At 40.8% G+C, this 26,629-nt stretch overlaps 1 protein-coding gene across 6 annotated transcripts; it reads right to left on the bottom strand.

The window, feature by feature from the left end:
* Positions 1-248: 248 nt before the first annotated feature.
* On the bottom strand, positions 249-25,707 carry dcaf6 (ddb1 and cul4 associated factor 6). Of its 6 annotated transcripts, none has more exons than XM_087176485.1 (21): positions 25,320-25,707; positions 21,021-21,082; positions 18,273-18,365; positions 17,441-17,626; positions 17,203-17,316; positions 15,887-16,022; positions 14,420-14,631; positions 12,339-12,432; positions 11,262-11,381; positions 10,219-10,572; positions 9,635-9,826; positions 7,730-7,789; positions 5,894-6,086; positions 5,120-5,226; positions 3,969-4,344; positions 3,766-3,807; positions 2,926-3,064; positions 1,702-1,858; positions 1,493-1,581; positions 905-1,010; positions 249-735 (listed from the first exon to the last, which is right to left on the bottom strand). In XM_087176485.1, the coding sequence occupies exons 1-21, from the start codon at positions 25,414-25,416 to the stop codon at positions 677-679; spliced, it is 2,988 nt and encodes a 995-aa protein (XP_087032611.1). In that variant the 5' UTR covers positions 25,417-25,707; the 3' UTR covers positions 249-676. The 6 variants fall into 6 exon arrangements, with proteins under 6 accessions (XP_087032611.1, XP_023271551.1, XP_023271552.1 ...); XM_023415783.2 differs by having other exon boundaries at positions 5,894-6,137; positions 25,320-25,706; XM_023415784.2 differs by lacking the exon at positions 3,766-3,807 and having other exon boundaries at positions 5,894-6,137.
* Positions 25,708-26,629: the final 922 nt, after the last annotated feature.

Here is a 26,629-nt window from a genome sequence, read left to right as displayed (position 1 = left end):
TCCAGAGGTCTGTGCAAGTCTGTAATCGATGTACAGAGATTATTGTTTAATTCTTGAATTAATTTGAATTAATTTGTTTGATCAATGAACAGTCACCATTAGCGTTTGTCTTCTGGACAAGTGCTGACATCTTTGAGATGCCATTGGCTTTTATTTTTTTTCCAAATTCTATAAAAGATTATAATTTAGTGACGTGACCCTTTGGGGAGAAGAACCTCAGCTTTGATTCTGGTTTTCCAACAACAAAATTAAAGCATTTTCCAAGTTTGTTTTACTTAAAGTCCTTGTTCACATGCGTAACTGCCGGAGCAGCACATCAACAATTCTTAGCTTTGTGCTACAAATCCAAAATGTCACACGTTAACACTGATCAAAGCTCACTCTCTCCTACAAAATAATATTGCACTTAACATCCTTGCACACCAGTCGCCATTATTCTCACACTTAATATATATATATATACTGACGTCCTTTCCTTTTGCATTCACACAAATGTAGTTTATCCTCATACAGAAACATCAGTAAGAAAGTCATCTTAAAAAAACAGGGGGGCTAGAAATTATACTAATTTTCAAAAGGAAGTATTCTACACTATACTTGTACAAATCTCGTTTTTTTTTCAAGTGCTATACAGCAAGAAGAAATAGTGTTTTCTTTATAATAAAATGCCAGCAGGCTACTGCTCATCCTCATTTTCCTGGCCCGAACCTTCAGAGCGATCGCCTTCTAGTCGATCTACAGGATGAAAAAGTAGATACATATCAGTATTTCTGTTCCCAGGTATTAATAGGCACATATATTTAAACAATTTGCATGAGGTTAAAAAACAGGTGTGTGTGTGTGTGTGTGTGTGTGTGTGTGTGTGTGTGTGTGTGTGTGTGTGTGTGTGTGTATATATACGTACCTGATCTGATGTGATTAAGGGAGGCCAACATTCGGAGCATGAAAGAGGCTGGAACTGTGATTGTGTTTCTCGTTTCCTCTAGCATGAGCTCGTTCCGAGTTATTACCTTGACAGAGGAGGAGGGGAAAAAGTGTGTGAATTAAAGTGTGAAGGAACTTGAATCAGGTGCGTAACAGGAATGAAACAAATACTTTTGTTCCAGAAAGAGGGAAAATCTAATGAGAATCCTGGTTTGCTGTGACAAACTGTGTAAATTTCATTATATTAAAACAATTAAATATTATAAATTAATATTTAAACTAAATTAAGATGAGTAAATTAATAGAAAAAATAAAATGGAGTTAAATTACTTTGAAATGAGCTAAATTCAATTTCATTTACTCTTCATGTGGGGAAAGAGAGTAGGGGAATGACAAGCAGCAAAGAGTCTGGCCGGCCAGGAGTCAACGGGTCACCGTGATCTGACGCAGAATCTCCACAGCGAATTAAAACCAGCTCTACAAATACCCAAAAACCACCAGCTCTCTTCTCAGATGTTTCTCTTCTCCTGTCCGAAGCAGAGGAAAGGGTTTCAGTGATCTCTCGTACCTCATCAGCGAGGACTCTGTTGAAAGATGGCGACTCTTCCAGTGGCGACCAAATTTTGATATCATAGTCTATCCCTGAAGAAGCCAGAACTGCAACAGACCCAGAAAATGAAAAGTTAAAATATCAAGACAACCTCATCGCATTATCTTATCAGAGAGGATTTGGGCGAAATGATCAGTGGTCCAGAGTGAAGCTGGGGTGGGGCTCACTGGGGTCGTAGGGGTGCGGCTGCAGGCAGTTCACCACGTGGTTGTCGGCTTCGAGGAGCATCAGGTGCTCTGCCGTGTGTCTGTCCCAGATGAAGATGTGGCCGCAGTCTGAGCCGCTCATCACAAAGTTGTTGCCCCAGAAACACGACTCCTTTATCTACACACGAAAGAGGTAAAACCTTAAAAGACTGTATCCGCTGATTGTTAAAGGAATAGTTCCAAGATTTTGGGAAATACATTTATTCACTTTCTCTTCGAGAGTTAGATGAAAGGACTAATTAGTTAAAGACTAGAAACACCTGTCCTGGCTGTGTCTGAAGTTTATCACCTTTAGCATGATGAAACTCGTAAATGAACATGTATCTCGTTTGTTTAATGCGTACACAAACAGCAATGTTAAAACGACACTTTGTGGTTTCAGAAAGAGTTTCCTGCCCAACAGTTTCTTGACAACCGACAGTTTATCCATCTGCCCAGAACTTCCTAATCCCCAGTAAAACCACAAATTGTTGTTTTCCCGCGTTTGTGTCTGGATTAAATAAATGAGATACATTATGTTCATTTGTGAACTTCAGAGGTGCTGGTAGGTGCATTTACAAAGGAAAAAATTGGCAGACACAGGCTAGTTGTTTCCCCCTCTTTCTAGTCTTTATACTAAACTAAAATAAGCTAAGATAAGCAAGTCCTTGCTTTAAATACATATTTAATGTAGAGACACGTGCTTGATATTGATCTCCTAATTTACCGGGAAAGAGAGCCACCAGTCTGCCTCACCAGAGGCTGCTAGTCGGATGCTCAAACAGGTTCAGAGACCCCCTCACCTTTTCAACGTGACCGACCATTTCTGTAACTCTCTGAAACTCAAAATCATTCACACCCACTTCTCAACGTAAAATGTGCAGAAGTGAGAATGGAGCCAAGAATTTAACTTCCCTCTCTTTTTTTTTCCTAAGTAACAACTATTTCTGTCACTTTTCATGTGAAGCACTGACTGCAACACAATGAACGGTTTCCAGGACGGACTGTCTTCAAAAGTGTCTGTTGTAATCCCAGTTTCTATCTCCTCCCTCTCTTCGACTGTGGCGTTTTGGAACAGCTAGAAAGACTTGATTTCTGAAATGAAATGCTTTTTTCCCCAAAATGTTGAACTATTCCTTTAAGAGGCTTTTCCACGAGGTCCTCACACCCCTAACAAATATACGATGTGAATGGCCCGAGGTTTACCATTGTCCTGGAGTTGCGGTGACCCTTGTAGACCATTTTGACTGAGGGTCTCCTGATATTCTGGGTCTCGCTCTCCTCCATCTCCCTTCTCTCTTTCCTCCTGCGAAACAGCTCCTGGATACGAGCTGCCGCCGAGCGTCTGACAAACACAACAAGAGCCAACACGTGTAAATACAAAGCACACAAAAAGAAAAACAGACAAACCGCATGCTGTCATTGATGTTCATGAACTCCATGCTTTTACTTTATGCCGCATTGATCAATAACAAGCTTTTTTTTTTTTTTTTTTTTTTTTTTAAACAAAACTCCAAGCTAGAAAGCAGCCACTCGCTCTGTGGTAACTGAATTAAGCCATTACCATTGTTATGCAAAGCCTTGACCATTCACCACAAGACAATAGTGTCAGTGAATTTAATCAGATACACACCGGTTTATGTTGAAAAAAATTTCCGTTGATATGTTTTATTTTTTGTTTGTTTGTTTTTTTTTTAAAGAGCCCCTACTGAGAAGATTTACATTGCTCGGCTCCTTTCCATCAGGATGTCATGCACACATTCGTCATTCACTCTTGGTTCTTCACCTCTCTGTGGTGTCACATCCTCAAAATGCCCACACCATTTGTGGAGTCAGTACTCACATGCACGGCGCTCTAACACTAAAGTTAGCTGTGTGCTTATTAGTGTTTTTGTGATTTTTTTTTTGTTTTTTTTTTTTGTGGAATGACCAAACCAACACATAAACCGTTATCTTCAAACTACACACTGTTGAGTTTTAAAGCTCTGCTGCATGTCACACACCTGAAAGGTTAGATGCTTTAAGTTGCCAGTGCAAGGACTTTACCTGATCATCCTATCTCCTACTGCAGATCCTCTGGTATTAAATCTATATTTGTAATAAAACAATCAATGGCAAGGCATCATAAAAAAACCCAGGTCAGCATGCCCACCCTTTAAAAGTGAGCAATATTTGAATCTAACAGATAATAAGCTGCGTTCAAACACATGAGGGTATTTTCTTAAAGAGCAACATCCTGTCTAACATACCTCTGTCCCTGTCCCCTGAGCCTCGTTGATGGGATGAGTATCGGATCGTCATCGCTGTCATCAGAGTCCTGGTTGCCCCGTGCGGGCTGACTCTGGCCCGCCCACTCTGGTGAGAGAGGGCCTCTCCACTGCGGCCCCCTCCCACAGTGGCCCTCCTCCGTTGTGGGCTCCGCTCTCCTGCAGCCTCCCGATGTGTCCTCCGTACCCTCCGGCTGACTTCTCTCCGCCGGTGAAGACGCCACGCCGTTGCCCTCAGAGGGGCCGCCCGCCGGGGCCGGAGCCGACGAGCTGCCGGCGGCACCGGAGCAGGAGGCGTCACACGGGGGCTCTGCAGAGGCGGCCGGCACACTCTGCTGCTTCGGGTACTCAGAGGGAGCTGAGAGGAAACACACTTTAATACATCAAGACTTTGCAGTATTTTTTAGTTTAGTGTGCTGAGCTGTAGGTCTGCAAGTCAGATGTGTGTTTGCCTGTAATTATCAAGGTATGAAAGAGTTCATGTTTTAGAGTATTTGAAAGTTTTATTTGTATTTATTAAATAGAAATACACTATTACTACGTTTTATTTGTCTCTTTGTGGCATCTCTATGTTTCCTTCATGAAAATGAATATTAAAAAAAATTTATTTAAATAAAAAAATTAATTAAATAAAAACATTTTTTCCTTTCTATATCATAAATACAACGAATACAATTTTCTTAGTCATTTTTTTTTTCAAGGGAATTTTCATGTTCACAAATGTAAATTTACTTAGAAAAAACATTTTTACTGTATTTCTGAAGAGAAATGAACATTATTTAGACACTGTCTCATCCTGCTTAAATAATAAAGTTGTCAAAACCATTTAAAATATTGACATCAACCACATCTTAATCTTTTACTTGTACTTTGTTTTTATTTTTACTCCTTATTTGGATTTGGCTTCGACATATATTGCTGTTTTCTTGTTTGTATAACGCACTTGATTTCAGAAAAAAAGTTATCTAAAAAAAAAAAGAAGAAAAACAAAAACTCCACTTCTGATCACAACAGACCACACTTATAAGTGTTGCAGGGTTTCACAGGTGCAACAGGCTTTTACTCTAAATTTGATTTGTTTAGAAATTCTGTCAGGTCAGTTTTCATGTTGCTGGAGGAGACGACTCCCTCACCTTGCTCCGACACTGAGCTCTCCGTCTTCACACTCGCTCTGCTCTGTGCGGCCACGGCCTCAGATGTTTTGGGAGCTCCGCTGCCCATAGAGCTGGACGTGCTGCTCCTGTAGAGGAAAAGAAAGCAGTGAGCGAGTGCATCAAGCCTTCAGGCTGCATAGTTTTAAATTTGTTTTGAAGGAGAGAAAAATAAATGTGTGAGTGTGAAGGTTTTATAACTCAAGGTTACATTACAGAGTTGGCACTGTTTGTTTTATGGATCAGATTTTTCTCTTTGCAAACTGAGATGGAATCAGAAATTCTGCACACCGTTTTTTGTAGTCGTAAAATTCTTAGGATTCTTCTTCAAAATCAGGTCCAATAGAAAACAGCCTGTACAATAAAATCACTTAAATTGCACCCCAACAACCAATTTGCACCCTTTGTCGTGAACAAAAAGAAGGTCCCTTACCTGTGTTTTTGGTACCGTGTATTTAATTTGCACGGTGTGCTGTGTCATTTGGTTTGTTTTAACTGATTAGCTGGATATGGTTTGGTACGGTAGCCTCTAGATGGTCCATTATAACATGTGATTGCATGTTTCTGGAATAAAGAGCTACCATGTAAACAAAGTTGACGGTGCACTACTTCTCGATTCTCTTAATTCAAATGAACAAACTTCCATCAAAACAATCAACTCACTGAAATCCTTCAAGGTGTAAGAATGAAAACACCTCTGACAGATCTTCACGGTGATTTCAGAGAGCAGAGACTCACTGGACTTTCTTCACTCACCACTCATCAGTGAAGTCCAGCTTGATGGTGCTGGTAGTGGTTCCCTCTGAGCTGTAGTGTAGGCTGAGGACCGGCTCTGCTGCGCTCGGTCGACTGGTGCCGGCCGTGGTGGTGGAGGAGGAGGAGGAGGAGGAGGAGGAGGAGGTGGTGGCGGCGGTGGAGGAGGAGGAGGTGGTGGAAGCGCTGCTGGTGGCTGGTGCAGATACAGATTCATCAGGGGGTGAACCTGCAGCTTCTGCTCCTCCTGAGAGGAGAGAGGAAGACACAGGCAAACAAGAGGGATTCATTAGTGCAGTAGAAAAATACTGACTGTTCCGTTTAACCTTGTAATTTTGATTAAAATAAATAGAGCATTTTTTTTCCTGTTGCTTTTATAAGCACACTGGAAATGTGCAACAATCTGTTGCATCACTTCCCATTGAATAACAGCACCAAACAATGATGGGAACATGCAGCAGACATTACCAGAGCAGAGGAGGACACACTGTAACACGCAGCCACAGCAACAAGACAGAAACACACAGAGACACAAGATACACAAGTCACAGCCCCAGAAGGAACATTACACACCTTACACACACAACAGTCTTTGACAAGACTCACGTCAAAGAGATTCAACCTCACTTGTTAGATTTTTAAGTTGTTAGAGATGTTTATCAACTTTAAAAAAAAATTTGTCCCCAATAAAAACTGATGACATTTGATATTTGCGGATTATGAAGTGTAACTGGCACTTTGTGTTCGGGAGGCAAGTCACATGTCATAAACAGATCGTTACTGCATCTCAGGTCTAGATCTGCAATGAATTACAGTAGAGGGAAAATTAATTGTCAAATATTTTGATAACTGGTTAATTGTTCCCGTCAGTTCTTTGAGCTAAAATGCCCCTAAAAAAAATCAACTGGTTCAAGCCGCAAGTGTGAACTCGACCTAGACTGATAAACTGGCTGAGATGTTATCAGATATTTTATCTGTATATATGTCAGCTGGGATAGAAATTGCTGAACAAAAATATGCTTGAGATCATCATCATATTTCATCTGTCAAATGGCTTAATATCAATCATGTCAACTATTCAAAAGAACAAATGTTAAAGGAAACCTTAAAAATCAAAAATGCTTTCATAAGAAAATTAGTATCAGATTAGTATCTGATATTAATCAATATCAGTATTGGCCTACAAAATCATTATCAGTCAGATTTTACAGTGAATATTTGCTGGTTTTCTTCATGTTCTACAATATTAACTAAAAAATATTTGGGTTTTGGACCTTTACTCGGACAAAACAAGACACTTCAATATAATTTTTTTTTTAGTATTTTCTGACTTTTTATGGGCTGAACAACTGTTGCATTGAAATAAATAATTATCTGATTAATCAATAATGAAAATAATTGTTAGTTACAGCCCTGCTCAGAACCCGGGTAAGAAAAAACAAAACCATGTTTTAAGACAACATAACATGTGTCTTGTTTTTTGTTGTCAGTGCTGTAATTTGGATGAACTAACCTTTACAGGTAAAAAGCAGGTTGTTAACTTAAGGACCCCGACCACCCAACATGCAGGTGGGGGTTCTTAATCAATGTATATAAGTCAATATTCAGATAATATCACAGTATCTTGATGATTTCATGAATTAGATTCATTTGTTAGTAACTTCTATCTGCACTTTAATGTATATGTGGACAGATAATGGGAAAGTAATGCGGTGGATACAGAGACAAAAGTTTGAGGACAGACTGTGGACATGGTCAGGATGAGGAAAAGCGTTTATGTTCCCCTGAGGGAGGGTGAAGACGACAAAGCGAGTGGCAGGGTGGGGGGAGAGGACGCACCCTGCTGTTCATCAAGAGTCATGGATCCCAGCTGTTTGTTTACCACAGACGAGGGGGAATCTGGAACACAAATGAGACCGACTAAACATTGGACACAGAGGTCAAACCTGAGGGCTCACACAGTCAAGACGCACAAGGGTTAAAAACTTCAAAGTCAAAAAAACAAAAAAACGATCCAAGGCCAAGCAGGAGGAGCTGTAAAAATCAGCCAAAGGAAAAAATAAAAAAAAAAGCTTCATCTGATATCAAGGAGGATCATTTCACATACTGTTGGTGCAGCTTCAGCTTTTATATGCAAAATGAGCATCAGAGATTCGTGAGTTCACACATGCTTACCACAAATGTACAACTTAATCTATGAATGGAATATGTCATATAAGCTGGGAAATAACAACCACCAAGATTTACTCATTCTTAGATGGAATATAACAACACAAAAGCAAATATAAGCTTCATGATAAAATTCTGTTTGCATGTTTTTAAATGAGATAAAATGAGTAAACAAAAATATTCTCTGCACTTCTTCCGATAGTGACACTTGGTTTTTACTTAAACACATACAAGCAATGACTCTTGATTCTGAGAGTGAATCACCAGCTGCAGATGCATTAACGTTAAACAATGTGTCAGAAAAAGCCCCTTTCAGACACGAGACCTCAGGACACAGACGTGACGGCAAGTTTACACTTAGATCTCATGTTCAAATAAGCGTCTGAGTCACTTACTCATTTAAACTACGTAGTAGACCTAGTGACATTTCACAAGTCTGAAATGAATGTTATCCTGTTAACATAAAGGCGGAAAAACATGCAGAGAGAGAGAGAGAGACTGACCATCTTCTCCCTGGCACTGTAACAAACGTATCACTTAATTATCATCTCTTGCAGTTTTAAAAACCAGGAAACACTTGTGAATGAGTCGCTGGGAGGATTCTACACATGTCAGATCACATAAATCACTCTAAAGGAGTGTTTTCCCTCTGTGGTGCAGTGCAAAAGAGATATTAAAACACATACAACCTCAATAATCTTCAAACCAGCACTCCCTGCCTATTTTTCAGATTTTTACTGATGCAAACTGCAGGGATGAATAAATTGATATCCAAGCTTAACATTCTGCACTCATCATGTGAGCCAATAGGAATTAAACTAGAGTCCCAAATTAACATCTTGTCATGCTGTGCTCGTGCACTGTCGGATATTAGAGAAGAGGCAGCTGAATTTGCTCTCTGATGAAACTGAGACAACAAGTGGATTCAATTTGAGAAGCGCCGGTGAGCTCACGATGGCCATTAATTAAGGCTCCAGCTGCAAAATAAATTTTAAGAACCATAACTGTGTGAGAAACGTCCTCCTCTGATTAAAAAGCCATCCCTTTAACAGACAGATGAACACATCCGTGTTACATATTCCACGTCTGAAAAGGGCTTTAGTGAGTCAAAGTCCTGGATTAGTGTCAGTAGTTAAGACAACTGATCAGTATGCATCATCAAACATGGGTGAACAACCGCATGAGACATGGAGGACGCCAAAGCAGAGCTTCACACACGTCAGCTGGTGCCACTCCAACAGTTTGCAGGTGAAAACTCAAGCAACAAGTGGAGTGATGGAGTGAGAGCATTAGTGAGCGAGGGGCTGAACAAACAGTGGAGAGACGATACAGCGGCAGCTACAGAGGTTAATAAGTACAAGGTGCATTATTGAAAATGGAAAGAGGATCACTGTGGGATTAGTGGTCAGTTCTGGCAAGACCGGGTCTCTCTGGAGCCTGACTGTCTCTACAAACAGACATGTCTGCTTTGCCAACACAGAGGGGAAGGGTAAGATGGCAGGGGAGGGGGACCAGGCGAACAGCCCGTATGGAGAGGGAAGCTGCGGGGGAGGGGAGCTCGGAGGGGAGGGTAACCTGTACGGGGTTGCGTCTCAGCAGCACCAGCAGCAGCAGAGGTAGCAGCTCTTTGTGACTGTCTCTCAGGGGCTGCGGAGGAAGAAGAAGAATGGGCCGCTCGCTGACCCTGTCCTGGGGGGTCGGCCAGCCGTAGTAACCTCTGCAAACGCCTACACACTAAACTTATGGGCAGCCGGTGAGGACCGTACTCTGACAAAGAGGCAGAGGAAGAGAGGGAGAGTGAATGCAAGATTAGAAGACTGACAGGAGGAAGATGTGAGGAGAGGATCGGGAGCAGAGAGTCAGGCAAGAAGAAAAAAATAAAAATAAAAATAAAAAACGAGGAGGAGGAAGACAACAGGATGCTGAAGGAGAAAAGAGTGAAGTGAGGCGGCTGCTTGAGTGGAGTGGCTCCGACAAACACACACTCATACATGTGGTAAACACTGAGGTCCCCCTCCACGTACTGAACAGAAGAGGAAAAATAGTCACTGTACTAAAGAGTAAAATGTGAATTTATGTGACTGTGATTTTGTGAAAAATTCACAGGTGACAATCAGGTGACTGGAGGGTCCGCCTTTTTTTTTTTGTCGGCCTTTTACCTGAGAGTGCAGGTTCTGAGGTGGGCGTGGCCGTCGGCGTGGGTGTCCCCGCCGTGTCGGCCTGACTCCTCTGCTCTGAGTCAGGGGAGGAGGTGACGGGGGACGAGGAAGGGGCCGAACTCTCCACTGATGAGGAGCTGGAAGGAGGAGGTGCTGTGACTGTTGATGTTGACCCTGAGGAGGAAGAGGAAGTGGATTTAGGCACGGGGGCAGCGGCGGCGGAGGCAGCAGGACCAGCAGGTACCTCTGGAGCGTCTGTCCCCACAGGCCTCCCAGGGGCACTGGACTCCTGACTGGAGTCTCCTGCGGGGGCAGCCGGAGCATTTGACGCCCCCTCTGGACGGACGGCCGTTCCTGAAAGCAAGAATATGAGCAGATACTTGGTCAGTGTGGAACAGGTGTTGAATTGTAATCACATTAAATAGTCACCAGAAGCGACGTCTCCTGCTTATTGACCCGTATCCACCATCAGGAATGTGAATGGCCTGAAACCACACGGCACACTCATCATTTTTTTTCCTGTCATGATGTTCATCTTAGTCAAATGTTTAACAGTTGGTATTTATAGCAAAAGTGTAACTTGACATTTTCAGATTTCCCCTCTTCCGTGCAGACTGGAAGCAGGTGAGGCTGCGTCAGTCATGGTTATGACACATACACCTGATAAATAAGTTGTTTATTTGAAGTCTCTGGCTCCACGCTTGATCACCTGCCTCTATCTCTTTTATGAAGAATCCTGAAACATGTAGTAGTCAACACACTCCTTAACTAAGAAACATAATATTGTATTAGGGCTGCGACTAACTATTATTTTCATTATTGATTATTAATCTTTTTGTCTAAAAGAGTGTAAGAAAATGGTGTCGGTCAGTTTCATAAAGCCCAAGGTGACGTCTACAGATATTTTAAAATTATTTTATTATTTACAAATAAATGTAAGGACCTTTATGGTCTTAAACTTGAATAATGATCTGAAGACAATTCAATAATTAAGAAAAAACACTCACAGTCACCTTTACTGGACACACAACTGAAAGCCTCACCTCGGGGTCGTGTCTGTGGTCGGGTGCCTCTGCTGCCCTGAGCCTCGCTGGCCTCCTCAAACCAACGAGACAACATGTCCGACATCCTCTGCATCAGAGACACATTTGGGCTCTGTTCCCCTGCAGGAGTGAAGGAGAAACACTTAAATATAAACTGTTAAATATCACACAACATCCCATTTACATACAGTTTCAAATAGGAAGCTGCTGCAAGATTTGGAGAACATAGTCCAGAGGATTGTTATTGATTTTTGTGCCCTTAGAAATAAAATGGGACAGTTAATTTCACAAGAATTAATTCAACGATTGAAGGAAAAAGAAACGGAGGAACAAAAAGTGCGAAAGAGTGAGGCAATTGTGGTTTCAGTTTAAGCAAAATACAGACCCTGTTGTCTGTGAGGGAGAAAAATTACAAAACATTTCACAGCCGATTTTCAAGACTGCAGGTGGTGAGAGTTTGACACTTTCTCTTCAAACTACCTGCGGGCCACAAGCCGGCTTGTTCTCTGCCACTTTGTTTTTTAACACGAAATTTCAACTATGTACATTCTGAAACTTTCATCCCTCCTGCCCCGTGTAACGGTCGTACTGCCTTATATGTTTGATTGTACTCCTGGAGAACTGCAGCTTTCTCTCTGCAGATGAAACAGATATTGATAGATAATCAATTAAGGATTAAGGGGCTGGTGGAGACATGAAACTGAACTAAAACTCTGTGAATAAACTTAAATTCATCAGGTGATTAGAACCACGATTCTAAATGACAGGATGTCGAAATGAGCAGCTCTTTGCTTAAAAGATGTGCCACGCTAAAACAGAGTGCTGTTGGTCCTAGTTTCATTAACAACATTACATTAACAAACTGCATAGTTAGGCACAGCTTGGTAAATGTTAAATTTTATGTTTTATGTTTTATGTATGAATCCCATTGCTATTCTAAAATAAAAATATATACATAAGAAAAATAAAAAAATCTGGGCCAGATTTGGGGCTCGTGAAAGTGTCTCAGGGGCCAGATCTGCTTGGAAGTGGACGAGCAGGAGCGCATACTTGTCAGCTGCGGCACTGAGTTCTTACCGTCTCTCTCTCTCTCACTCTCAGGACGAGCTCGGGGTCCAGTGTCAGACCAGTCACCTCGTAGACGGAGGCGCTTCACTGGAGGCTGCCTCAGCTGTGGAAACACACACACACACACACACACACACACACACACACACACACACACACACACACGGAAAGATTAGCAGTTTGTCAGTCAAAGCATGGTCAAAAATAGCTCCGCTGCCAAAGCAAAACACTGCTCGTCTCTGTCAGTGCCCTCTTTAAAGTGCCCCCCCCACCCGCTTCCCTCCTGCCTGCACGACTGAGGTTGCCTTCACTTTCCAGTCCCCTGGCTCGCTCTGCAGGGCAACAGGCTGAGAGCCAGAAATAGAAAAAGGGGGTCTTAGTGCAGGGACTATCAACTGCTTCACTTAGGAAATGTCATCAGGTCTGGACATGGGCTGGAGGTGGTGAAAAGGAGCAGAGGATGAAAGACATAGTCGAATAAATAAGGGAGAAAAAGACCCCGAACAAATGGGGTCACAGGTGGAGGAAAAGGAGAGAAGGATAACGAGCCTTTACTTGGCTGGTGCCCCCCACCCCCTCAGCCTGAACTATTTTGGAGGATAGAGGAACACTGCCTGCGTCGGTCACTGTATTTGGAAAGGAATGTGTGTGGTAGTTGCATCTCGACACAGCTGAACTCGCCACAAGGCTTTGAAACACTGGCACCATGATCCAGCACATTCAGGCACACGTGAAGCCGAGCGCTCACCGTGAACGCCTCAGTTTATCTGAAGCCCTCAACCAGACAGATAATGACTCAAACACATGGAGGAAAAAAATGTTTCCGGCTTGATTTTACTGATAATCCTTCATGTTTTTTCCTTTCCTCGTCACTGCTTTTCTTCCCCTCTCCTCCGTCCCTCCTTGTCTTGGTTTTACAGGGTCATTTGCTCCCTCACTGCACTGCATCAACCAGTACAGATATAGCACTGATGTCCGCAGTGCTCTCAGAGAAGCAGACGACAACAACAAGGTGCACTCTGTTTACAACAAACAATCTTTCATCACCCCCCCAATAAAAAACATCATCACTGTCTGCATGGAAGACTTTGATTTGCCACATGTGCTTATGTTTATCTTTCATTGTACACATACAAGTAGTAACCAATCGGATACGGCGTCATACTCTGGGCTACAGATGGTTTTATGATCTTAATGTGGAGCATATGGAACAAGAGATGTCACTGTTTTAAGGGTAAAGACTCTACCTGCTTAATATTCCTCATCCAGATGGCACACTGCAGACACTTTTGCTGCATTGACCTTATCTGCATCAGATATGACATTTCTGATACTCAGCTTTTTGTTTCAGTTGTTTAATCAAGCAAATCAACCAAACTTTCCTCCGGCTCCAGGCACTCAAATGTGACAGTTTGCTGCTTTTCTTTGTTTTACATCACATCAAATGGCATATTTTTGGGTTTTGGATGCAGCGACTCGATGGACGTGATGGGTATTGTTCACTGTGTTTGTAGCCAGGCGAACAGCATGGCTCCATGGATGGTAGTGTTGGTCAATCCAGCACTTTTAGTCCAGACTGAAAATATCTCGATATTTATTAAATGGATTCCCATGAAATTTAGTAGACATTCATGGTTCCTACAGGATGTATCCCACTGATCGACGCTACTCTGACTTTTCCTCTTTTTGGTGATACCTAAACTTTTCCTCTAGCACCTTCATCAAGGCTAAAATTTTTACTTCAATATATTAAGTTTATGACAAAATACCTGCAAAACTAATGACATTCCCCTCAGTCCCAGTTCTACTTTGTGTTTAGTGCTAATTAACAAATATTTGCATGCTAACATGCTAAACTCACAACACACTAATGCCAGACAATTATTCAAACAGATGAGACACCTCACTCAAAATCACAAATCCTCAAGGTGGCACTAGAGGAAAAGTTGGGGCGACCACCGGAGTCATATCTATATCAGAGTTGTATCTATGTAAAATTTCATGGGGATCCATCCAATAATATTTGAGCTACGTCGGTCAGAGCGAGGCTACTAGTGTGGCTAAAAACCTGGGTCGTCCTGTGCCCTCACCTCCTCCCTCCTCTCCTCAGACGGGCCCTTCAGCTCTCGGGCCTGGTCATCTTTGGGATCAAACAGGTAGATGTAATCGGAGGAGTAGCTGACCAGCACCTCCTGACCATCCTCGCTGTAGCAGAGAGACGTCACCCTGCACGACTTGTTGGACAGGTGAGCGGGAACGAAGCGAACGCACATGCCCGTCGTCCCCCGGCCCATGTAGTTACCTGAGGACGAGAGAGAGAGAGGGAGATAGTCACAGTGTCAGCTGGTGGGATTCATTCAGTACTCGTGAACTTGTCTTTGACTTTTTGATTGTTTTGATTGTTGCAAAGAGCGCTGAGAATCCCAAGCTCTCTGTTCCTCGCTGTGACAAAGTCGAGGTTTGAGACCCAGATTGTAGAATTATTTCCCTCTGAAGGCAACATCAATTGATGCTTTTTGAAAACTGGTATCTCCAAACAGCTGAACTCACCACAACGCTTTAAAACACTGGCTTAGTCCAGCTCATCCCGACACTTTAAAAGCAAAAGTATTTTATATTTTAAACTCAAGACCAAATCTTTGCACCGACTTCCTTTAAAATACTACTATATAGTACGAAGGCCAAAATCCATCTATAATCAGCTGTTGTGTTATGAGCCATCCAGAAGTCTTAGATCATCTGTGCCAGGTCTGCTTTCTGTCCCCAGAGTCAAAACTTTGTTCAGTTTTCATGCTCCACATATCTGGAAAAAACTTCCCAGAAAACTTTGAGATTTACTCTAGTTCTGTTTCAAGGCTCAAAACTTTTCTGCTTCACCCTCTGACTTTTCTGTTGAATTTTGCATTTTAATTTTTATTCTCCTATTTTATCTGTTTTATTTTATCTTAATTTTTTTAATCATCTATTCAAACACAAACCTCCTACAGCGATACTGCTCTGCTACAGTAGCTACGACCCACAATAAAGATCACGTGCAGTTTTCTATGATGGGTAGAGTTAGTTAATCGCTCATATTTGATTATATACATGAATGTACATGCCCCCAAGTTCAAGACAGGGCTTTAAAATCTATTTTGTTTTTGTTTTATGTTTTACAGGAATTTCTTTTTAAATCTTGAATTTCTTGTTGGTGAATTTTCTATTTATGTAATCTTGCTCTTTATGTAAAAACACTATTAAGCTGCATTTTGTGTTTGAATGATGCTCCATAAACAAAGTTGATAATGTATTCTATCTGTCAGGAGCATTTCAGAGGAAGAAGATAAAATCATATTCATGTACACATCTAACAACAGACAGGAGTGGAGGGACAGCTCTGCAGAGAGAAGCCCCTCAGCTCTGCTTCATTACCTCACTTTTCCTCACAAACATCTTTAGTCACTTAGGAATTTTTTACGTGATTGTCCTGTTGTTCGTGAATCCACTAAATGAACATAAATAGAAACAAAGAGAAAGCGGGGGGGGGGGGGGGGGGGTCAGCATATGGGACAGTTTACCTGTCGCTCTGGTGCCCAGCATGCGTCTGTCGTAGATTCGCACGGAGCTGTCAGAGCAGCCCACGGCCAGATAATACGGCACCAGGGGAGAAATGGATATAGAGGTCGCTGCCCTCCGACAGTTTATCAGGATGTCCTGAAATCAAAGCAAACACAATGTGGTGAAGTTTAAAGAGGCAACATATAAAGTTATTTCTGCTTAGTACCAGAAGAAGATGCACTAATCAAAACATGCATTCAGCTGCCAGTTAATTAGGTACACCCCGCTAAAACTAAAGCAGTCTAATACAACAGTCCTGCAATATATCCTGCTTCATGTTATGTTCAGTTTGGATGGTTTAAAGAGGAGTTGATTCAACTTTCTTTGTGGATAGTCATGCTGCAGTTGCAAAAGTTAGATCCGGTTAAGCAATTCAGAAAATTTCAAAATTATTTTCCCTGCTGTGAACGTTTCACTTTAAACACTGACATGTTGTAAGATAATTAAGAGAGGGAGGTAACAGAGTTTGGCTGTAGTGACCGTTTTAAGGTCACAGGTACTGATCTCCAGCATGAAATACGAGAAGATGCAACACAATCTGGGATGGCACAGCCTCTCTCTTACGCACAGACACACAAACAAACAACACACACACACACACACACACACACACACACACACACACACACATCCATCCACCAGGCGCTCAGCTCCCTCCGATGCAGCCTGGCCTGAAGGGAAACCTCAAGGAAACTGTTTTCTGAATTACTCCAGAGACACAAAGCTGTTTGTGAAGAGAGCAGTGCTGACGACAAACTCTTATCAGAGAGGTGGTCGATTAACTCTTCTATATTAATTCTAATGATCAATTAAAAATGAAATAAATAAAATGAAATTAACAGCAGGTAATGAAACAACAGATATAGCAGGAACTTAATTCATACAGAAACATATTGGCAAATATTTACAATGAATTCTGGTCCATTTCATTTGAATTCAGACCCATTTTTGAAAATTTGATACTAAGTAATTCAATCAAAGTTATTTATTTATAATTTATATCACGTTATTGTGCCAAACATTTTCATCTTATTGCTAAAGATTCAGGCCAATCACCTATGAAGAACATATTATTATCATCTTCAATGTGCCAGTTTGTCCAAGTTGGTAAAAAAAAAAAAAAAAAAAGGAAATAAATAAACAAAAAACATAAACAAAAGGATCCATCAGTTCACAAGTGAACAGACATTAGTGATACTGAGACCCCGACCCTCAGTGTCAGCGCATGCTGAATCACCGACCGAAGGGAGAACAAATATCACAGCTGTCACCGTACGTCTTTGCAGTCTTCTTTAGTGCAGCTCGTCTTCGTGCGTAGATCAAACCACCGCACCGTGCCGTCCTCCCCACACGACAGAAACGTGTAGGGGTCGTTTGGTACCGTCATAATCTGTAAAGGCAGAAAAAAAAAAGAGGGTCAAGATCAGAAGACAGAAAAAACCTGAGTGGGAGAGATTTTATTTCTCCAGCGCAGGTTGTGTGATATGATGACTAATGTTTCTGTGGTTCAGTACCTCATAAGCTGTTCCATAATGGCAGGTGAACTGACACTGTCTGTTGTACTCGGGACTCTTCTCAGTGTGGGTGTAGTAGATGATGCCGTCGCCGGAGCAGGAGATGATCTGCTGATCGTTGGTGTGGGGCATGAACTTCGCACTGAAGATATTTGCCCGATGACCTGAACGTATGGACTTCTTGACCTGAAGAGAAGAAGCAAAAATACATGGCAGTATATATACATATATATACTGGGAAAGTCTGCTGAGAGAAATATGGAGAAGGTCGTCCTCCCAGGTCCTTACCCTAACCCAGCCACATTACACCTAAATGCATATTAGACTATGTCTGACCTAAACACTCCTGCGCTGAAGTTAGCCGCAACATGTTTGTGTCCCTAAAACACATTCAGAAAAAAAGATATCACTCCAGTGGTTAAAAGAAGAGACAGAATTACCTCATGTCTTGATCATTTTGGTGAATTTTATTTACATCTAATAGACAAAACTGAGGGTTTTTTTGCGTGAAACTTACATGTTGTGTTACATCCCAGAGGTAAACAAAACATTTGTCCCTTTAGGGTAACTGAGAGTGCTAGTTGGTAGCATGTTGCTGTCAGGTTTGGGATTTGACAATTTAGTTTTCCCTATATTAAACAAAAAAAAGACCCTTTTAGAAAAACAGGTCTCCAATGGTTTCAGTATAAATTAGCTACTAGTGCCAATTTAAGATGTCAAAAATGATTATTCTACAGTTTACTCGTAGAAAACTATTCCTTTATCTCCTTTTGTTGTTCCTACACGAACAAAGTCAGATATCTTAAGAGGAACTGTGTATAACTGCTGTTACCTTCTTGTTGTACGGGTTCGTAATAACCAAAAAGGTGTCGTCTGACCCCGATAGGATGTATTCTCCTGTGTCGTTCCAGGATATAGTGTTGACCTGTGGAGAGACGACAGCTTGGATTAAGAGACGACAGATATATTTACTTTGCAGTTTACACTGAAACAGTTAGTTGATTAATCAATTAGTTGACAACTATTTTGATGATAAATTCACTGTTTAATCATTTACGGAGCAGAAATATCCATAGATTGCAGCTTCATTTCACTGTGAACTGATACAGATCAAGCAGCTCGACGAGATCGCTTTGGATTTTTCACAATTTTTTGATATTCTATAGACGCTAAACCAGAGGTTTCCACAACCTGGATGTCGGGACCCCCGTGCGCTGCTGCAAGATGAATCTATGGGGTTCAGAGATATTGTCAGGGGAAAAAATCTGCAAAAGTTTGCTCCATAAAATATAATCTGTAGTTTCACCATTTCAGGTCTCTAAAATCATTTAAACAGAGTCTGAGACCAGCAAATCAACTGAACCACTCACAACCCATAAAGGGTCATAGGTAGTCGGTCGTGAAGGGTCACAAGCAGGAAAAAGGGCTGGGAACCACTGGTCTAAACGATTAATCAAAAGCTATAATAAAGGTGTCATCAATAAGAAAATTCATATTTTCCTGTCCAAGTCAAAGCACTTTGATTAACTGTGACACAGTTCACTTTATCCATCAATCCAAAGTGCAGCAGAAGAAGAGCGAGGATCACTCTGTCAGTGTTCGCTGTCACGCGGTGGATCTGTGTTTCATCAGCACCTGCTCGTGCCGCCTCGTGCAGTGTTTCATCATCACTCCGTTGCTCTTCGTTGCCACAGAATCACTGAAATGACTCTGAATGGGCGAGATCATTCCCCAGAGTGACAGATCATTCACCGCATCCTGCAGACTGAACTCAAGGCTCGGTCTGACTATAGATTTTTTTTTTTTTTTTTTTTTTTTTTTTTTTAAAACAGGTTTGAATGGATTTCTGAGAAACTGCATCTGAAGTCGGCTGAAATGTTATTAGAATATGTGGGTGAATGTGGGTGCATCTGCCTCGGTGTCTCTCATGTGATGAAAGATTAATAGCCAGATGGTGCCAAGCAGATTCAGATGGAGGAGGAGATGAGGTGATGAGGTCTTTAAACACAGGTCTGGTGATCTTGTCTAATATGGTTCAATGTAGAGACACAAACATCGCAGACTCCTTCTTTCACAGGCAGATTTTACCAGACGGCAAAAACTGCATCTTGTTTTCTTTCTTTTTAAATGTACATTGTTCACTGAGAAACTTCTGTAAATCTCTCACACTCTGACCAGCAACTGCAAATTGGATTTTCACAACTGATTCAGATCAATTGCAAGATCCATCTCCTTCCCTGTTTTCACTGATTTTGCAATATTTGATGTGTTTGGTGAGACTCAATCAGGGTCTGAGACGAGCCGCAGTTTGGTGACAGCAACACCAGAAACATGGGCAACAGCTTCACATATCACCCACACTCTTTTAAAAAATAATGAGATTTTGGTTCATTTGTTTGTGCTTACGTTGCTGTGGGAGGAATCTGGAGACATGTCTTTCTACTTGTTTAGTATGTCTTCAAAAATCAGAGAGTCAGAAAACAAAGAGGCCGAGCAAAACCCAATCATTTTCAGTTTAAATAACATATATATATATATATATATATATATATATATATATATATATAATGAAGCAGGATTTACTCACATTGGAGAAGCTGAAGCCACTTTTTTTTTTCTTAATTTCTAAATACGGTTTAACCGATTAACCATTATCAATGTAATGGTCTAACTAATTGTTTCAGATCTACCTTCTTTTTTTCTTTTCTCTCCAATTACATATGTTCAGCAGTGAGAGGCCATGAATGAATCCATACAGCGCATCAGGCGCTTAGCACCCATCCTCTACATATCCAGTGTTGTTGCCTCTAGAATTTATGACTTCCTGGTGAAGGCCTCTATGGGAACCAGCTGCTACATCATCCACTCTATGGGCTAATATGCCTTTGTTTGCCAAAAATATTGATTAACCTAATAATTATTTACTGTCTATAATGTGTGACAGATGACAACCACATGTTACCATGGCCTGAAGGGACATCTTAAAATTGCATTAAAAAAACCCCACAGAGTATTCCTATCATAATTTTTGCCAAAAAGCTCTAAACAGAAAATAATTTAAAAAAATAAATGGTCATTTTACTTGATAAATGGATTAAAAAAAAAAATCAATAATTATAATAACTGAAGGTGTTTTTTTGTTGATCAACTAATTGACTAATTGTCCCAGCACTAATTAAATCGCGTTCCTGCCTTTAACAGCCCATAGTTTTAATACAGAACATCCCAGCTTCTCTCTACACAAATTAAAACGTTAATATATTCATAACATGCAATAAAAGCATTCCTCTAATCCTTTTCCCTGTAGCAGTTCTGATTTAGACCTGGCAGGTATTAAACTGCTGCTCTCCTGGGACATGTATGCGGTGGTTGTTGTTGTGGTGTTTTGGACGCAGCGACGGCCTGGCTGATACTGTGACAGGACGTGTGACTGTTTATGTCAGCTTCAGGTTTCTCAGAGGCATTAACAACCTGACCTGAAGTCAAAGATCTGCTCTCTGTCAGAGACTCAGGCCACTGAGGAGGAAAAAGTGACACACACACACACACACACACACACACAAAGATGTGGGGCACTTACACAGCCATCATGTACATTCAGTGTCCCTTCAAGTTTAAGCCTCTGCACAAACTCTCTTCTACCTGTGAAAACAGAAAAATGCAAATTGTAAAAGACTGTCAGAATCATGCTAAAAATCATGCTGCTGTAAAATGAGACTAGAGAGAGGAATATTTTCTCTGAAGAACAGCTAATAAAAGAGTTAAGAGACAATAAAACATACACACTAAAGTAAGATCCTAAACTAAGTTAGCCACACTAACTCATTTGTGTAGAATAATCTGTGACTGAACGCAGCAGCTTCAGGATGATGGTATCACTTATTTAAGTGATGAGAATAAGTTTCTTTTAAAGAGTTACTCCTCATCTTAAGTAATAATGAAGACCTGTGAGAAACCTCCATTTACACCTGAGCTGTGACCTGCTCAAAGTAAAGGATCTAATGATGAGTGCGAGAGTATCAAGTCAGGACCTGGTGTTCATGTGGAGCATGAGAAACTTCTTCACATGATTCTAACGGGTTTCTGATCATCTGTGTACAGTTTTGTCTGGGTTTCTCAACCATCTCAGCCACTGCGTCCTGTACCAACAGAGAGTGATCAGGTGTTTACATGTCATTGTATCCTGGTTTCTATCAGAGTGCTCCAGTGTCCAGGATAAGGCCTTATTCAGGTTTCTGAAACCAGGATACACATAACCAGGATGATGCTCCAAAACTCCAAAATGTAAACGCACTCTCCGTGACTGATGGACTGGCTCTAAAGTCAGCCTGAAACTATGGTGTCATTTTCAGTCTAGACTACAAGGGCTGCAACTAACAATTATTTTCATTATTGACTAATCCGATGATTATTTTCTGGATTTATGAATTAATCTTTCAGTCTATAAAATGTCCCTTCCAGTTTCTCTAAAAGTGTTCAAAGTAACGTCTTCAAGTGCCTTCGCCCAAACCCCGAAATATTCACTTTAATTTAATTGACTTTATATTTGAAAAGATGAAAACAACTTTTTTTTATTTTTGTCAATTTGGCAGAAAAAATTACTTTAACAGTTACTCAGCTATGAAAATAGTTGCTGATTGTTTTTCTATTGATCTATTGAGACTGGAGGAGGGAAGAAGAACAAAACAAAGGGGAAAATGAATAACTACAATTTTTTAATGTTCAGTAAAATTAAAATGTGATAAAACAAAAACAGTTTGTATCACTGTCCCAAATCCACGCCGCTTACTAATTGTAAGCAGGTTTTGTGTTGTGTTGTGGTCACAGTGTTCAAGTCAATATGCAGCACTGATACTATGCAGCCACAATGCAAAATGAGCACAGTTGGAAAGGGCGTCCTCGGTGAGAAAGGAGTAATAAATGTTCATCATGAGAAAGATTTATTACTCTTTTACAGGAGGATGAAGCAGCCACCTTCTTTCATCCAACACGATAATGTAGTTTTTCCTGTTTTTGAAAAACGATTAATCAAACGTCTGCAGCGAGAGTTGCCCTGACTCTGTCAACCGGGAGGACAGGTCTCTTCCTCTACTAGCTGCTGTGTATCTAACTTGCACTGCCAGTTTTATTAGCGCTGCAGGGATTTTTCTCTTCCACTGGAAGAGTCAAAGGCAAAAGCCTGATTTCAGAGTGGTTTATGTGAACTGACAGTCATGGCGTCTCCTGAAGCTCCCAATCACAGGGACTATCATTAATGCCACATATTAAAGTAGTGACCTAATAATCTGAAAAAACAAAACAAAACTTCTACAGTCAAAATCAGACACAAATTGTTCTCCTTCTGATTTCCCCACATTTCTCATTTATTCCATTATTTATTACATGCTTGACATTTATCATTTAAAAAGTCAAGTAGAACAAATTACTTACTGGCACAAAACCAAGGGACTGTCAGCATGTTGGTTAAAGATGGGAATGTGATTACTGTAATCAACTTTTTTTATTTGGATAAACTGATTGATTGTTTAGTCAGTTAAGAGCCAGAAGCAATAATCAATTTACAATGATGTAAAACAAACTAAAGCAGTAAATCCTCGGATCGCAGAAGCTCGAACCAGAGAATGTTTGACTCTTATCAAAGATGCTTGATATCAGAATAGTTAGAGGTTAATTCTGACTAATAGATTCAATGATGAATTGTGTCTCAGTGTGACCATACATAGCGTATATTTGGCCAGTTATACGTGGAAATAAAAAGGTTACAGTAAGTTAAAGAAGAAAATGGACTAAGACATGCCAAAAAATCTTAACCCTCTTCCTTTTGCTTTGCTTCTTTGTCCTCATGAGAGTTTGTGAGTCTCTCACGACCGTGTAAAACAGCATCCGGTGTCAATAATAACTCCTTAATCTTCCTGAAGAGCATCTACCAGATGAGTGAATGTAAATGCACAACAACATGGAGTAATGTAACCTCCCCGGAAGTTTCTCTGTTGGAATTTAATGTGGACCACTATTTGCTGCCGCAACCCCCTTCTTCAAGCTAAATATATCCTACAAGAGCTCTGACCCACACACCACTGCATGTATCCTCTACCCATACAGAATGACAGCTCGAGCCATATCTCAGTCATGCTAAATACAGCACTGACTGCACCTCAGTGGCCCCTGCCCCACCTCTACAGGCTTGTAAATCTCCATTCAACCACTGTCAGGTGCTGAGTTTTTGACAGGACACACTGCAGAGAAGTCTTATAAAGCTCTCCGCCTGTGCCAGCGGTACTGTCCTCTGTTTACTCTGCGGTCACTGCTGCTCTTACACGCTGTTCTCTCAGACCGAACTCAGACAGTGTTACAGCGTTGGCCTGGGCAGTCTGACCAAATCACAAGCAGGATATGGAACATGAATAAAAAAATAAATAAAACAGTATGAATATTTTTTAACCACATTTAATACCTTTGCACAAACAGAGACTTAAAGCTTTCAAGGAACTCAGTATGCTGACAAGCTATGGGACAGACAATTAATGTTACCTACTTTTGTGGCAATTTCAACACAGTACACTATTGTTTTTCTTTTTTTTCCTAATACATTGAAATGAAGCACAGCTGGTATAATCCTTAAGTTTTTGCAAATGTGTTTAAAAAAAGTTGTTTGCCATAACAAAGACCTATTACTCTAGCAGCCACATTATTTCACTCAATTTTGAAAATAAGTTATTAATAGCGTTTTGAGATATTGGCCTGATATGTTGGGTAATATCAGACTATCAGCTTGATTCTACTAATCTGTTTACATTAGCAGAATTTAAAATATTGTTGTTTATTTTATTATATGCGCTCTTTATTGTGATGGAGATTATTTGCAGCTTGGATACAAGACTTAAACAACGTGGCACAGCTACCTTCCTACTATCAAAACATAGGCTATGAATCACTCGAGGAACACAGTATATTGACAAATGATCTTGGTTACACATGATAGGGACAAATAATCAATGTCAATGTATCATGATCCTGTGCGACTGGTTAAATACACTGCACTGCTGATGTAAGTTCTCTCAATTTACTGAGCATCACTGCTTATAGAGATATGAACTATGTGTGTGTAGATTTGAATTACTGTTGTTTTTTAATAACCACAATTTAGAATTTGCATCAACTGCATGTATATAGTTAGTTCAGATTTTGGCCGTTTAATACTTAAATGGCACGAGTGTATATGTTACAGTGAGCAATTTTGTGAGACTTTGCACGTGGTTTCATTTCTACAGCCTACAAATTCCTGTAAACTGAGAGCACTTTATAAGGCAATCGGCCTTCATAAATGCATTACATGATTGATCCTGTTTTTACCACAAATTTTTTAATCCATTTAAGGGCTATACTTTAGAGTTCAGTTACATAAGCATATGGTGATGTAGCCTGCAGATGGTTGCGTTACTGTACATTATCTATACGTACAAAACCCAGAAATTGCATCTATGCTGAAATTCGTGTGCAAATCAATTTAATCTCTCAGAGAGGATATAAATATGATTTGGCTCTAGCTGTAACCCCATAGAGAGCTGCACTATGAAGGGTTATACATAACACTTAATCCCATCTATCTGGTGCTTTAGCTCTGGACTCTCACATCTCTTATTTTACATAAGTAAATTAAATTTGCATGCGGTCACAGTGGACGGGTCTGACTTTGCAGAAGGAGCAGGAGCTCTGTGTCATTAATAAAGAAGCTTGGGGCACAGCCATGTTGAGTTTAGCTGTCAGTTCATCAGGTATCTGCTGAAGACGATGATAAAATAAACTGATACATCTTCTTGTGATGTCTTCTGCGTTACTGTTTAAGCATTAGCATTAATGAGGCTTGTTTTGTTCTTACCGAGATAGTTGGTCCTGATGGTGTTAGGCTCGTTGTATCCAATTAAGCGTTTATTTACATCCCAAACCAGGTTGCCAGTGCAGGACATTGTGACCATATGTGGCTTTTAATTAACAATAACATTGAAACTAAGCTAACCCTTTCCTGTTGATGTCGCCTTTTCTCTATCGTCGCTCTCAGCTTTTACCATCGGGATCAGTCCCCGTGTGTCGGGACAGCTGTAACGTTAGCTCGCTGCGACACTCAGCCTTTGCATTGCCGGTAGGAAGAGTCGCTCCGGTCCTGTCTCTGCGGTCCGGCTGAGTTTACTCCGACTGTACCCCTGCTCTCCGGGCTGCTAACTGTCCGTCCTGCTAGCATAGCCTGGTGTATTTCTCCTCGCAGACAGCGGTCAGCTGTGCCCAAACAACGCGATAAACAGAGAGACGCTCGTTTTTAAGACGCCAAATAGCTGTCGGGGCGGAGTGTGTCCGGGGAAGTTTGAAAGTCATAGAGCCAACCTTTGCTGAGATTTTTTTCAGATTTTATTGCCATAATTAGACATAGAAAGACCAGTATTTTTTTAATCTCTCATTTAATCACCGTTTGTGAATTTAAGGCTTTTTTTTTTAGATGATTAAACAAAAGATGCATGGCCAGACTGCTACAGTGCTGGGGCTAAAATTATCTGATTAAACGCATTAATTTCAGAATATGCAATACTTATGCAATGTACAAATCTTAAATTATGAAGCTCTTAAATCAAAACTAGATTTCAACTCAGTGTCCATCTTCTGAGTTCAGATAATAAAGCAGGATCCAGTTCATCAAGGTCTTTGTCATGTCAACTAATAGCGGTGAACATTTATAAAATAATTTTCTGTCATATACAAACTGACGCAGTAAACCTGCAACTATCAGGTCCCTTGCTGTGGAATCTCACATCTCTTTAAACATAAATAAATCTTATTTACTGGCAGACAATACTGTATTTTTATAGGATGGCTCTGATTTTGCAAGAAGGTGCAAAGAAAGCTCTTTGTTTTGTTGATGGCTGGGAACATAGCTTAAAGCACAGTTATGTTGGGTTTCCACTTGATCGTAAGCCATCATAAACCAGTTGGGCAGGCAGCACTCACTGCTGTTTTAAACACTTTTCCCGAGTCTTCAAAGACAGGGCTGGGTACCCCCAGGCAAAAAGTAGCAGCCTGGTTCCTGGTTTGAAAACTAGATTTTGTCACAGGGACGTTTTACATAATAAGGCAACAAGATCAGGTATTAGTGCAGGACCTGTATTTGTTGATATTTTACTTCAGAGGTGAAAAATTGAA

This window comes from Seriola lalandi, unplaced genomic scaffold (genome assembly GCF_002814215.2).
Source record: "Seriola lalandi dorsalis isolate HSWRI2012SDOR001 ecotype SW California unplaced genomic scaffold, Sedor1 jcf7180002054559, whole genome shotgun sequence".
Classification (NCBI taxonomy): Eukaryota; Metazoa; Chordata; class Actinopteri; order Carangiformes; family Carangidae; genus Seriola; species Seriola lalandi.
Note: the sequence above shows the minus strand (reverse complement) of the source record. Positions and strands in the feature narration are given on the sequence as shown.